This window comes from Sphaeramia orbicularis, chromosome 3, assembly GCF_902148855.1.
Source record: "Sphaeramia orbicularis chromosome 3, fSphaOr1.1, whole genome shotgun sequence".
NCBI classification, from domain to species: Eukaryota; Metazoa; Chordata; class Actinopteri; order Kurtiformes; family Apogonidae; genus Sphaeramia; species Sphaeramia orbicularis.
In genome coordinates this window covers 16029762-16044218 of record NC_043959.1, presented here as the reverse complement: position 1 = coordinate 16044218, position 14457 = coordinate 16029762, and the positions used below count along the sequence as shown (strand labels likewise).

General features: G+C 44.3%; 1 protein-coding gene across 4 annotated transcripts in view; it reads left to right on the top strand.

The window, feature by feature from the left end:
* Positions 1–14457, top strand: part of adamts17 (ADAM metallopeptidase with thrombospondin type 1 motif, 17) — a 35683-nt gene that overhangs the window by 20644 nt on the left and 582 nt on the right. For 3 of the 4 annotated variants that reach the window (XM_030121849.1, XM_030121867.1, XM_030121876.1), the window contains 12 exons: positions 842–943; positions 1572–1717; positions 2676–2845; positions 3292–3419; positions 8269–8389; positions 9307–9387; positions 9972–10129; positions 10696–10855; positions 12274–12409; positions 13003–13207; positions 13768–13920; positions 14149–14326. In XM_030121849.1, coding sequence (XP_029977709.1) covers positions 842–943; positions 1572–1717; positions 2676–2845; positions 3292–3419; positions 8269–8389; positions 9307–9387; positions 9972–10129; positions 10696–10855; positions 12274–12409; positions 13003–13207; positions 13768–13920; positions 14149–14326 — 1738 coding nt within the window. Of the gene's footprint in view, positions 1–841; positions 944–1571; positions 1718–2675; positions 2846–3291; positions 3420–8268; positions 8390–9306; positions 9388–9971; positions 10130–10695; positions 10856–12273; positions 12410–13002; positions 13208–13767; positions 13921–14148; positions 14384–14457 lie in introns of all 4 variants that reach the window. The other variant, XM_030121858.1, reaches the window with a different exon arrangement.

Here is a 14457-nt window from a genome sequence, read left to right as displayed (position 1 = left end):
GAAATATGTATGCTAAACACTGATGCTAACAGCTGTTGCTAAACATGTATGCTAAACACTGATGCTAACAGCTGATGCTAAACATGGATGCTAAACACAGACACTAACAGGTGATGCTAAATGCTGATGCTAACAGCTGATGCCAAATGCTGATGCTAACAGCTGATGCTAAACACATATGCTAAACACTGATGGTAACAGCTGATGCTAAATGCTGATGCTAACAGCTGATGCCAAACAGTGATGCTAAATACTGATGCTAACTGCTGATGCTTCACACTGATGTTAACAGCTGATGCCAAATGTTGATGCTAAATACTGATGCTAACAGCCGATGCTAAACACGTATGATAAACACTGATGCTAACAACTGATGCTAGGTACTGATGCTAACAGCAGATGCTAAATGCTGATGCTAAACACTGAAGCTAACAGCTGATGCTAAGTGCTGACACTAAACGTTGATGCTAAACACTGAAGCTAACAGCTGATGCTAAACACTGACACTAAACATTGATGGTAAACACTGAATCTAACAGCTGATACTAAATGCTGACGTTAACCTCTGTTGCTAAAGGCTGATGCTAAACAGTCGTTCACTAACACAGGAAACTGGAAACGTCATCAAATATTTGCATTCCCAAATACTTCCTATTTGTTTTACACTGACAGAGCAGAGCAGTCTGTCAGGAAAAAATATCAAAGATGGCAGATGTCAGGACAAGTAGTTGTGTGGTTAGATGTCCTCATTCTCAGACATGTTGAGTTCATGGGTGCTATGGCAGAGGAACCTACGTCCAAAGCTTCTCCTTGAATCATAGGCTGCTTCTGTGTGTTGTAGCACCTCATGTGTGCTGGTCTGTGGTGTTTGGTGGACGGAGACACTTCCTGTAAGACCAAACTGGACCCACCTCTCGACGGGACCGAATGTGGTGCAGACAAGGTAGGACACGCCCACTCGCCGCCGGAAGAAACTGATGTTTGAATGAATGCTCTGTGGTAGAAAATTCTTAGTGTATGTACAGCAGTTAAAGGGTCCGAGTCTGAAAACGACCCAGAAAGGAGACGGATGGAAAAGACAAAAGAAAACAAATACATGTCAGAGTTTTACATGATGAATCTGTGGCTTAAAACCAGGGAGGAGGATGGGACTGTTGTTTATTTAAGATGTTTATTTGTGGTGTTTGTGATGTTTGTTTGTGGTGTTTATTTGTGATGTGTGTTTGTGGTGTTTGTGATGTTTGTTTATGATGTTTGTTTGTGGTGTTTGTTTGTGGTGTTTGTTGGTTGTGTTTGTTTGTGGTATTTGTCGTGTTTTTGGTGTTTGCTTGTGGTGTTTGTTGTGTTTCTTTGTGGTGTTTGTTGTTTTTGTGATATTTGTGGTGTTTGTTGTGTTTGTGGTGTTTGCTTGTGGTGTTTGTTGTGTTTCTTTGTGGTGTTTGTTGTGTTTGTTTGTGATATTTGTGGTGTTTGTTGTGTTTGTGGTGTTTGCTTGTGGTGTTTGTTGTGTTTGTGATGTTTGTTTGTTGTGTTTGTTTGTGGTGTTTGTGTTTGTTTGTTTGTGGTGTCAGTGGTGCAGGGCCGGGGAGTGCGTCAGTAAAACCCCTATCCCTCAACATGTGGATGGGGACTGGAGTCCATGGAGCCAATGGAGCATGTGCAGTCGGACCTGTGGGACTGGAGTTCAGTTCCGACAGAGGAAATGTGACAACCCACCGTAAGTTGTCCATGTCTGATCTCAACTTTTAAATTTATTTATTTAGTTTCTGTGTAAATGAGTCACTTCCTGGGCGTGGCCCTGAGAGAATGATTGACACAAGGCTATGCTGTGATTGAAGGGTTAAAGAACTGTTCTGGGTCCACAGCCAATCAGAATGCATTTAATTATCTGGGATGTTTTTCATTGGGTCGTGTGTGAGATAGAGATACTTTCAGGCTTCAGAATCAAAGTAAAGTAGATGATTAACTTTGTCTAGATGTCACAGGTAGGTCGATCAGCATTTAGATTGATCCATCTCTGGGTTTTACACCAGTATTTAGTCCGATCCACCTCTGGGTTTTAGGCCAGTGTTTATTCCGATCCACTGCTGGGTTTTACTCCAGTGTTTAGTCTGATCCACCTCTGGGTTTTATGCCAGTATTTAGTCGTATCCATCTCTGGATTTTATGCCAGTTTTTAGTCTGATCCACTTCTGGATTTCATGCTAGCATTTAGTCTGATCCACCTCTGGGTGTCACGTGTGTGTTTAGTGAGATCCGCCTCTTGGTTTAATGCCAGTGTTTAATCTGATCCACCTCTGGGTATTACGCCAGCGTTTAGTCTTATCCACCTCTGGGTTTTACTCCAGTGTTTAGTCCGATCCACATCTGGGTTTTACTCCAGTGTTTAGTCCAATCCACCCCTGGGTTTTACTCCAGTATTTAGACTGATCCACCTCTGGGTTTTACTCCAGGTCTTTAACAGGGTTACAGTCTGTGAAGGTCATGTTGGACGTTAATAAAGTGGGCTGGTGGTTCAATGTAAAGGTCAGAACTTTACCTCTGAGCTCCCATATGAAGAGCAGTGTGCGTGTGTGTGTGTGTGTGTGTGTGTGTGTATGTGTAGGTTTGTCTTCCTATTTCCTTGTGTATGTGTTTGTGTACGTGTCATACTAATGGTGTGTGTCTTGGCCTAGTCCTGGTCCTGGGGGGCGACACTGTCAGAGGGCCAGTGTGGAGCACAAGGCCTGTGAAGGGCCTCCATGTCCTAAAGGGGTCCCCAGCTTCAGAGACCTGCAGTGTCTGTCCTATGATCGCCACGGCGCCCAGATGAAGGGCAGCATGTTGATCGCCATCATCAATGACGGTGAGACTCAACCCCTGACCTCTGACCCCTGAGGGACCAGATATGCACCCACATGGACGTGGTCTCACCTCCACAAAGACACACTACCCAGATAAATATACAAAGACACCAGACAGTATCACTACTGCAGTACAAGTACACATGAATATATACCCCATAGTTCAGAGTTCAGATCAGCAGTTACCATGACAACACACCATTTCAAAGAAAGGCTCTGTGTTCTGACTGGTCCAAATAGGAAATCCTGGATTCAGGTCCAACTTTGACATTCCATTTACCCAGTCACTCAGCTGACTTCAGCACACATTAGCACACTTTAGCACACTTCAACACACTTCAGCACACTTCAGCAGACTGGACATGATGTTGAATGAGTTCCGTTTTGTCTCTGTTCGTGTTCTAAACATCACATTGATCCCAGTGTTGGTGTTTTTCCTCCTGAACAGAGAAGCCATGCATGTTGTTCTGCAGTCCAGTGGGTCGAGATGTCCCGGTTCTGATGTCCGAGCGGGTGATGGACGGGACACCCTGTGGTCCATACGAGGCCGACCTCTGCGTCAACGGCAGGTGTCAGGTACAAACATCTACATACTTTCACTTCTTCAGCATCAGCACTATGGAGAAGAACCGCGTTCTCCATTGATGAGAGTTAAAGAACCTTCATCCATTCACTATCAAAACAGACTCTGTCTGTGTAAATAAATGTCCTTTAGAATATTGTCATGTTCCTTTAGAACAGTATCATGTTCCTTTGGACCCTGGTTCCAGTCCATCTCCGTTCGGGTCTCATCAGATCTGAGAGCCTGGTCCCAGTGAGTCTCCTCGTGTCTTTGGGTGAACTCTGGTTCAGGTTCTGCATCAGGTCTTCCTCCGGTCCAGAAACAGGCCAACAGTTGTCATAGTGGTCCTCTGGGTCTTGGTGTCCATCATGGTGTCTCAGCTCTTGTGAACATCCTGCTCCAGGAACATTTACATGTGTCCTATTCCGTCCATGTCTTCAGAAATGGTTTAACTAAACTTCAGGAGATGTTCAGGGATGTGGACACATTTAAATTTCAACAGTTGAACCACAGGTGGAGGTTTTGGGTGGACCTACTGGTATTGGGTGGAGGTTTTGGGTGGACCTACTGGTTTTGGGTGGACGTTGGGTGGAGGTGTGTCCTGTGGAGGGTTCACAGTGGGCTTGGCTGTGGTTTCTTGATGACTCTGGGTTTCTTTGTACATTTCGATGCTGCTACATTTGGGAGGAATTCACTCAGACTCAGAAACACAAACTAGTTCAAAGTATGGATGTAATTATCATGGCACATGTGGAGAAAATGTGGAAAATCTCAGGAATGACTCATGTATCCTCCATGTGGAACATCACCAGAACCACATCTGAAGAACACACTGGAGACTGTGTATTTATACACACTGTATACAGTATAATACACTGTATAATATACTGTATACAGTAACTAACCCTATTTTATACACTAAAATACTCTATAAATACAGTATTATAATACTGTATCTATAGAGTATATATAAACACTGTCTGTCCTAAACAAAGGTGACCCACTCTAATATTTGGTTGGACCTCCTTTAGCTTTAATTACGTCCCACGTTCACTGTGCCTTTGTTTCCATGAACTTCTACAAAGTCACATTTATTTCCATCCAGTGTTTGTTAATTTTTCACCCAGATCTGGTATTGATGATGGAAGAGTCTGAGCACTGCACAAACCGGAAGCAACACCCAAAGACCTACAATGGGGTTCAGGTCTGGACTCTGTGGTTCAGGTCTAGAGGAACCTGGTCCTTTAGTTTCTCCAGGTTCAGCTGAACTCATTCTATGACACATAATGTTAAACCTAGACCTGAACCAACTGGACCAGCCTAGACCTGAACCAACTGGACCAACGTAGACCTGAACCAGTTGGACCAACCCCAGATCAGAGCACTGCCCCCACAGGCCTGGACAGTAGGCACTAGGCATGATGGGTAATCACTTCATCTGCCTCTCTTCTTACCCTGATGCGCCCATCCCTCTGGACCAGGGTCCGTGTGGACTCCTCAAACCACATACCCCCCTTCCACTGGTCCAGTCCAGTCTTTGTGCACCTGGTAAACTGTTCTGCAGTTCCTCACCGATCCGCTGTTCAGTCCAGTCCCTTCAGTTCCTTCTCAGTCTGTAAATGCTCTTCCTTTCACTATTAAACAGATGATGGGAGTTTTTTTACCCAGTGATGTTCTTAGGGCAGAAACTGTTGTGATTGGTCCAAACAAGCAACCAATCAAAACAGAGGAGAGGCGGGGGAAGTAAGCGCTGAGTGGCTAACCGTTCTTTCTAGGATCATCATCAGCGTGGACTGAAGGTCCAGTGTTCTTCATCGAGGGAAGGTACGTTTATTTTCCAGTGAAATAATTGTGTGTAATATAATGGTGTGAAAGTGCTCAGTTCACAGGAAAAGCCAGAGTAGATTTTCATGTATGTATCTATTTTCTTTACTCTGCTGACTTTTACTGCTACAGTTAGCTTAAGCTATTATTAGCATTACCTAGCACCAACCAGAGGGAAGTCTATCAATTCAGAAGTTCACTGTTCAGTTAGTTGTTCGGCAGCTGATGTTGAACAAATGTTAGTTTGTTTTATGGAAATGCATGAATATCCCATCATGCTGTTGGGCATAGTCTGCCAAAGTCCCCCCCCCCCCCCCGAATTAACTGAAGTAGACAGATCGTTCTTGTAACATTGTAACATACATGAATGATAACAGACCTCTAATGTGTCCAGTTTGATTCTTACTTTAATGTGGGTCTAAAATCTGCTGAGGTTTATAGAGAACCTCTCTTTTAATTTCAGAGAATGAAGAAATACTGACTGAGGGACGTTTGTACGACTGAGGAAGAGACATGATGGAACCACAGATGGTCAAAGGAAAAGGACGACATGAACATGGAACCATTCATGAATGTATGAATGACTGTAGAGTAGGACATTAGTGACTTCAGATTTGATCAGATCGACTTATTTGTCAATAAAGTCGAAGTGGAGTCAACTCGTTGTATGATGACATCATCAGAGGAATAACACAGACACACAGAAGTTCAACAATGAACAACTTGTACGAACGTTCACTGGAACATTAACAATGTTCAGTAAGGAGCAGAAGAAAAAAGACCCAAGCATTAACAGTCCTTCTCAGACATTGAACCAAACTAAACACAGACTAACACCTGTAATGTTCTGTTAAATGGAGTGAACAACATAAAGACACACAGCATGTTAGAGAAAAGAGCCCATTAATGAACTAAATGAACAGAATAATCCAAACCCATTCTTCTTCAGAAGAAGAAGTGGTGGTGGTGCTTCCATGGTTCAGAACATTAGACCACAGTTTTTCCGTATTAGTCACTTTAATAATCCTCTGAGGCGTCTTCTTCCTTCAGTTCTGTTCTTGTGCTACTGATGCACAAGTCGACTTTTTTATTTTTTCGACCTGCTTTTGTGGAATTATTTGACCCGCCCCAAAAAATAAAGTGACATTTTTTGAACCCAGGCCCGCGGATCTGCATCACTACCTTGGCTCCATGTTTTCATGTATAAAGATGAGAGTATGGACATGAGCTGAATGAAGGCTCAGTGCTGTCTGTGATGAAGAACACTGGACCAGTCAACTCCTCCAAAGGAACGTCCACTTGTGACACAGACGTCGACAAACCGGCCCTCCTGTTAATGCTCTACTGTAGAACATTCATATGACTGTTACTGAGGTCTTCTCACTACCTGTCCTGTTCCGTCCATGTCTTCATGATGGACTTGAACATTTATGTCCATCTCCTGACAGATTTTCCAAGATCTGTTTTGTCTGATGTTCTTGGATGTTCTTTGTTCTTCTTGATGGAACTGATGAACCAGGCACAGGACCTTCCGGACTCAGGAGTCTCACTGGAGGCCTTCACTGACCTCAGGGGATCTGAGCTTCACTGGCTCTGACATGAATCGGACCAACTGGACCTGTTCTGGACCGGATCAGGTCACTTTGAAAAGGATTAGGTTTCATAAACTTTGACATTAAAGATATTTTTTTGTGAATTCTGAATAAAAAAACAACAACATAATACTGACCATGAGTCTGATTCATCCAAGGGGTGAGTTGTGTTTCAGTTTCTGCTTCAGTTTTTTGTTTCAGTTTCAGTTCAACTCGATTCAAGGCTTTGATGAAGGTCCACAAACATCTAAACCCGTTGGACTCTCTTGGCTCCAGACTGAACTCAGTACGTGTCTAACTGTGACCCAGTCCATGCAGACCTTCATGTGTCCATGTCTTGCAGTCTGACTCCACCTGCTGGTGGACAGATGAACTGCACAGATCAACCAATGAGCTGCTCTGATTTAAACCAAATGGAAAAACACATGGAAGCATTTTCATCTGCTGAGGAATGTCTACGCATACACACACAAATATACACTCTAATACACACACTAATACACACAAATTAACGCGCAAATACACACATAAATACACAATACACACAAATACACACACAAATACACATAAATACACAATACACATAAATACACACAAATACACAATATACACAATACACACAATTACACACAAATACACATAAATACACTCAACTACACAAATACAAATACATACAAATACACGAATAAATACACAAATACATAAATACACACAGATACAAATAACACAAGTACACATAGCTGTGGCACCACATCTATGGAATGACCTACCTCTACACCTACAGTACATGGACTCTGTAGAGAGCTTTAAAAAACACGTCAAAACCCTCCTGTTCAAAAAGGCTTTTTATTCTCCCACCTGACCCAGGGCCACCACAAACTGATTACACTATGGATTCATCATAAAGTACTCCATGTGTCCCCCCCACCTCCTCTCTCCCCCAGTCTCTCTATATCTCTATTGCTCTCTCTTTTCTCCTCCTTTACTCTCTCTCTTTAACCCCAACTGGTCAAGGCAGACAGCCATCCTCCAGGAGTCTTGGTCTGCTCGAGGTTTCTGCCCGTTAAAGGGAAGTTTTTCCTCGCCACTGTCACCAATCACAAGTGTTTGCTCCTGGAGGAGTCTGTTTGGTCTCTGTAAACTTGATTTGATTCTGATTTGAATTGATAAAGCACTTTGTGACCCTGTCTGTGAAAAGTGCTCTATAAATAAAATTTACTTACTTACTTACATAGATACACACAAGGCGTCTTGACCCAGGGTTCAGGTGATCCATAGTCACATGTTGGAAGAACATTGGCCTTTTGTCATCCTGTTTATCAGTTCTGTTTATTAGTTCTATTGATCGGTTCTATTTATCGGTTCTGTTGATCGGTTCTATTTATCGGTTCTGTTGATCGGTTCTATTTATCAGTTCTGTTGATCAGTTCTGTGTTGGTCTGTGCAGAAAATCGGCTGTGACGGCATCATCGGCTCTTTGGCCAAAGAGGACCGCTGTGGTGTTTGTAATGGAGACGGACGGTCCTGTCGGGTCGTTAGAGGAGACTTCAACCACAGCAGAGGAATGGGTGAGTCTGGGTTCCACTCAAAGACCCAGTCTGGGTTCCACTCCAAGACTCGGTCTAGGTTCCACTCAGAGACCCAGTCTGGGTTCCGCGTACTGGGTTCCGGAGTACTGCAGGAGTACTGCAGGAGTATTACAGGAGTACTGCAGGAGTACTACGGGAGTACTGCAGGAGTAGTATTAAAGTAGTACTACAGTAGTAGTAAATCCGATAAATGTGATGAATCAGGTGTGAGTGAACCCGACCAACAGCCTGATGGGAAACAGTTCTTGGTTTTTGTTTTGTGGTCCACAGTTTGGACCTCAGTCTAATGAGTTCTGGCAGACGTTCAGGTCCAATCTGGTTTTGGGTAAAAACACTTATTCTCTGTAAATCACCTCCAATGACTGAACCAGATCCATCCAGACCCTCATGCTTAAAAACACCTGGAATTCCATATGTACATATTTAACAGATGAATGGATCCAATGTGTCCAAATCTTTCTGTTTATCCTTTTACAAGTTTAGTGAATCTGTTCAATTCTAAAGGAATGAACTGACAGATCAGTGCAGACACACAACACTAATACTAACATTAGCTAATGTGGCTAAGCTAAAGGTCAAAGGTCAAATGACTGAAAAGTGTAGAGACAGGTGAGTCCAGGTGAGTCTGGGTTAGTCCAGGTGAGTCTGGGTTAGTCCAGGTGAGTCCGGCTGAGTCCAGGTCAACTGGAGGCAATAACACATTGTCCTGACTCAACTGGACTTGGACTAGATGTGAATCCAGAACTCTCTGGGACTGGACTGGACCTGAACAAGGACTCCTGTGGTTCAGTTTTAAGCAGTGACTGGTGGTGACCTTGGACCATGTGGACGGTGGATGTGTTGGACCTGCTGCTGTGACTGTTTTTGACTGTTTGTCCAACTCTGCCTCTGTCCAGGTTACATCGAGGCCGTGGTCATCCCTGCAGGAGCTCGGAGAATCAAAGTCGTAGAGGACAAACCGTCACACAGCTTTCTGGGTAATGAAGTACATTTGTTCCCTCATTCTGTACATTCTACTGGTATTAGGATGGTCTGACGTGTACAAATACTGCAGCACTGTCTGAGGTCAGCTATGGTTCTGCACATTGAGCCAGTTGTTCTCATCTCCATCGGTCTGGGTCATGTGATCTGACGACCATGTGACATTATTGGCTATTGGTTTGTTGTAATCATTTGTGGTTTGTTTTAATGAGACATGTTGTTTATTAAAAAATCCAGAACATGAGAACATTTAATCCAAGTAAATAGAATGAGTTTAATCTGATTTAATGAAATGTGAACAATGAAGAAGAACCAACACCACAAAAACTATGGAGTAAGAAGTAGAAGGTCTATGTTTGTGTTTCAATGAAGGCTGTAGAAGACCTAGCTACTCATGTACAGGTCTATGAAAATGACTGAAACAGCCTCAGTGTCATCAGAGAAGTCCGTTCAGATCTCACCTGGATTCAGATGTTCTCCTGAACCTCATGTGTCCTCACCTGGATTCAGATGTTTTCCTGAACCTCATGTGTCCTTACCTAGATTTAGATGTTCTCCTGAACTTCATGTGTCCTCACAGCACTGAAAGACTCCAGTAAGAGGTCCATCAACAGCGACTGGAAGATTGAGCTTCCTGGGGAGTTTGAGCTGGCGGGGACCATAGTGCGCTACGTCCGGAGGGGATTATGGGAGAAGATGTCAGCCAAGGGACCCACCAACACCCCCTTACACCTGATGGTAAATACCACAACATGTCCACGAGGACAGCAGAAGGACAAACTACTGTCTGTTAGCACTGGGTTCACTGAAGGAGCGCATTCAGCTTCATCCTGATACAGATCATCCATCCATCCATCTAGTACTACCAGTGGATATACTACTACTGTAACTGTTAGTATTAATACTATAAATCTGTACCATCTATGGAACTATAGAATAAACACTATCAACTATATGGATACGTGAGTGATGATGATGATGAAAGAGGAGAGAGGAGGACAGACAGGAGGACAGTGTACCGTATCATGACTCTCCCAGTCTAAGCCTGTAGACATGAGCTGGAGTCAACAGAAGCTGTGTTGACCTTTCGTCAGACTGTAGTTCTTGTTTGTACAACTCACTGATTAGTACCATTAACTACCTTCACCATCACTAACCATAAACATGTTGAACATCCAGAAGACTGACACCGTTACATGGACTTTAACCTGTTCATGAGTCGCTCATGTGGACGGTATCGGCCCACAGCAGCTCCTCCTCCTCCATCTATGGCACAGTTCGGTTCATTGTTCTTCTTTGTGCAGGTTCTTCTCTTCCATGACCAAAGCTATGGGATCCATTATGAGTACACTGTGTCCCTGAACACAACTCAGCACCAGAGCAGTGAGGAGAACAAAGAACCAGAACATCTGTACATCTGGACACACAGCAGCTGGCAGGACTGTAGCGTCCAGTGTGGAGGAGGTGAGGAACACCACAAGAACCTCCATAAGACATCATGTAGACCTCACACACATCTTCATCATATAGACCTCACACACATCTACAAGACATCATGTAGACCACACACATCTACAAGACATCATGTAGACCGGAGGAGGTGAGGAACACCACAAGAACCTCCATAAGACATCATGTAGACCTCACACACATCTTCATCATGTAGACCTCACACACATCTACAAGACATCATGTAGACCTCACACACATCTTCATTATGTAGACCTCACACACATCTACAAGACATCATGTAGACCTCACACACATCTACGAAACATCATGTAGACCTCACACACATCTACGAGACATCATGTAGACCACACACACACATCTACAAGACATCGTGTAGACCTCACACACATCTACGCAACATCATGTAGACCTCACACATCTACGAGACATCATGTAGACCACGCGCACACATCTACAAGATATCGTGTAGACCTCACACACATCTTCATCATGTAGACCTCACACACATCTTCATCATGTAGACCTCACACACATCTTCGTCATGCAGACCTCACACACATCTACAAGACATAATGTAGACCACAAACACATCTACGAGGCATCATGTAGACCATACACACATCTACAAGGGTGGGTTTTCTCTAGCGCCTTCTAGAGGACAGTGGGAGAATAATATATGTCAGTGATGCTACATCTTCAACCATTTCAGAACTATAGACGAAGAAGAATCCACTTGAGCCACTCTGAAGATAAAATCTACATACAGTATATTTTACATATGATCAGCAAACAGCAGGAAACCTGAACATAAAGTAATCCTTAAAAACTTATGGGAAGAAATCTTCTAGGACCCAAAAAAAGAGTTTGTTTGAGGTGTTCTTTGGAAAAGGGATTCATAAAGTAGAAAACAAACAGGAAGAAAACTCCAAGGCACTCTTTAAACATTTAAATGCCTTTATTTTCATGTCATGGTTGTGTGTAGACCTTAAAAAACACTTCTAAGAGCACAGTCCCCTCAGAGTCGACCTGGTGAACGTTAGAGTTCAACGCCAGAGGATGTTCAGTCCAGATCTGTTGATGATGGAGAATCAGACCAGCTCTCAGTTTGGTTTAGATACATTTTACACTTTTCTTAAATGAGTCCTATATTGTCTTCGTGGAAGGAATTTTATGGATGTGTTTGTGAATAAAAAATTAACACCATTACATGTTAAACTGTTGATCCATGGAATCCCCTCCAGTGAATAAATGTGTTTTATGATAAAGAAACTGGATCTGTTTTCAAAAACACCTCCAGTGTCTGAACAGTTCATGTATGAAAGGGTTAACCTGATGTTCGTGGAGATCTGCTTGGACATTTTGAGGACACCTGAGGTGAACTCTGACCTTTGTGTTGTCTGTGTTTCCAGGTGAGAGGAGGACGGTGGTTTCCTGTATGAAGATCGCCAATAAGACCATGGAGGTGATGAATGACAGCCACTGCCAACCCGAGAACAGACCACACCCTCAAGTACGAACCTGCAACTCCCACCCCTGCCAGTACCGGTGAGACAAGGACACGGAAAACATCCACGTTTTAGCTTCATTAACCAGCCAAGACTAAAGACAAAAAAGTACTGACTATTTACTGAAGGAAAAGCTACAAAAATTCAGTTTAGGTCTGAAAGGGGTAGGGGTTAGGGGTGGGTTAGGGTCGGGGTTAAGGTTAGGGTCAGGGTTAAAGTCAGAGTCGGGGTCAGGGTTAGGGTCAGAGTTGGAGTCAGGGTCGGGGTTAGGGTCAGGGCTAGGGTCAGGGTCGGGGTTGGGGTTAGGGTCAGGGTCGGAGCTGGGGTTAGGATTAGGGTCAGGGTCGGGGTTAGGGTCGGGGTTGGAGTTAGGGTTGGGGTTGGGGTTAGGATTAGGGTCGGGGTTGGGGTTAGGATTAGGGTCGGGGTCAGGGTTAGGGTCAGGGTCAGGGTCGGGGTTGGGGTTAGGGTCAGGGTCGGGGTTAGGGTTAGCCAAAATCCAAAGCATCTAAACCTGTGTCAGTGTCAAGATGTTCCGTCCAATGGGCACAGACCTGGAGGAGGCTTTGTGTTCTGTCTTCTTATTGGTGAAGTTCTGGTTCAGACCCAGGTGTACCTGTGTTTCCTCTACAGGTGGGTGACTGGTGGGTGGGGCTCCTGCTCTGTTACCTGTGGTAAAGGTGTTCAGCAGAGGGAGGTGGGCTGTGTCTACCAGCTGCAGAACGGAACCCTCATCCACACCAGAGACCTGTACTGCCAAGGAGGGAAACCACCCCCCATCCAGGGCTGTGAGGGTCACCTCTGCCTCACAGTGTGGGAGGCGTCTGAGTGGTCAGCGGTATGTCCCCCCCCCCGGTGGCGTCCGATGGACACTATTGTGTTTCCATCTTATTCTCTGTTGGAGGCAGTGAATCCATAGAGATGACGCCTGATGTTTGATTTAATCAAACCATGACGTTAAATAAAAACAGGAGGTTTTGGTTTTTATAGCCTTTACATAGGCATAATATATATTTGGATTTATAATTCTACCCAGACACGCCCTCTTTTATTACTATACAACCACCCACTGTTCCTACCAGAGACTAAAGTCATTGGACTGAACACCATCCAACGCTTTACACTAAGAACATCAGCTGCTTCTATTGGCCCACAGCTTCGACTGGATCTCCAGGAAGTCTCGACTTCCTGTTTCGATCCTGGTTAGATTTGGACAGATTTAAAGTTACATAAGTACAGAAACGGAAGAAAATATTCAGAGTTATGTTTTCAGTATTCTATAATCACACAAAAATGAAAATAGTGTTTTCATCTCAGCAGGAGCAGGTCAGTTCCTCTTTATTCTCACTCCATTCTTCATGATTGGACTGTTGTCATTTCTCTCATAATATTCTGCAGTGTTCTTCAGACTGTGGTCAAGGCGTCCGCAGACGAAGCGTGTCCTGCTCAAACCCCCAGGGTCTCTGTGACCCTCTGGTTCAACCCCCCCAGGAGGAACCCTGTGAGGATCACTCCAGGTGTAACGAGTGGAAGACTGGAGACTGGTCCAAAGTACGGCAGGTCATGGGGTCTCGACCAAGTGTCCACTACAACTGCATTCAGTCTCTAAATGAATAACATGAAGGGGTGGGATTGGGGGGGCATCAGGGTTAGGGTTAGGGTTGGGTTAGGGTTAGGTTAGGGTTGGGGGTTGGTTTTGGGTTTGGTTGGGTTTAGGGTTGGGGGTTGGGTTAGGCCAACCCCATGGTAAGCGCTGACCCCTCCCATTTCTTCCTCCAGTGTTCCGCGTCCTGTGGGAAGGGTCTGCAGTCCCGGGTGGTCCAGTGCATGCACAAAGTGACCGGTCGTCATGGTAATGACTGCCCTGTGATGCTGAGACCGCCGACCTACAGATCATGTCACCAGGGAACCTGCAACGAGAAAGTCAATGTGAACACCATCACCTCCCCCCGGCTAGGTGAGGATTAAGCGGACCTCCACCCGTTGTGTTGACATTAGACCCAGATTCCATCAGGTGAATCTGTGACGTTACAGCATTTATTCCATTTATAGACACATATATTCAGATTAAACATTCATGTTCATTGA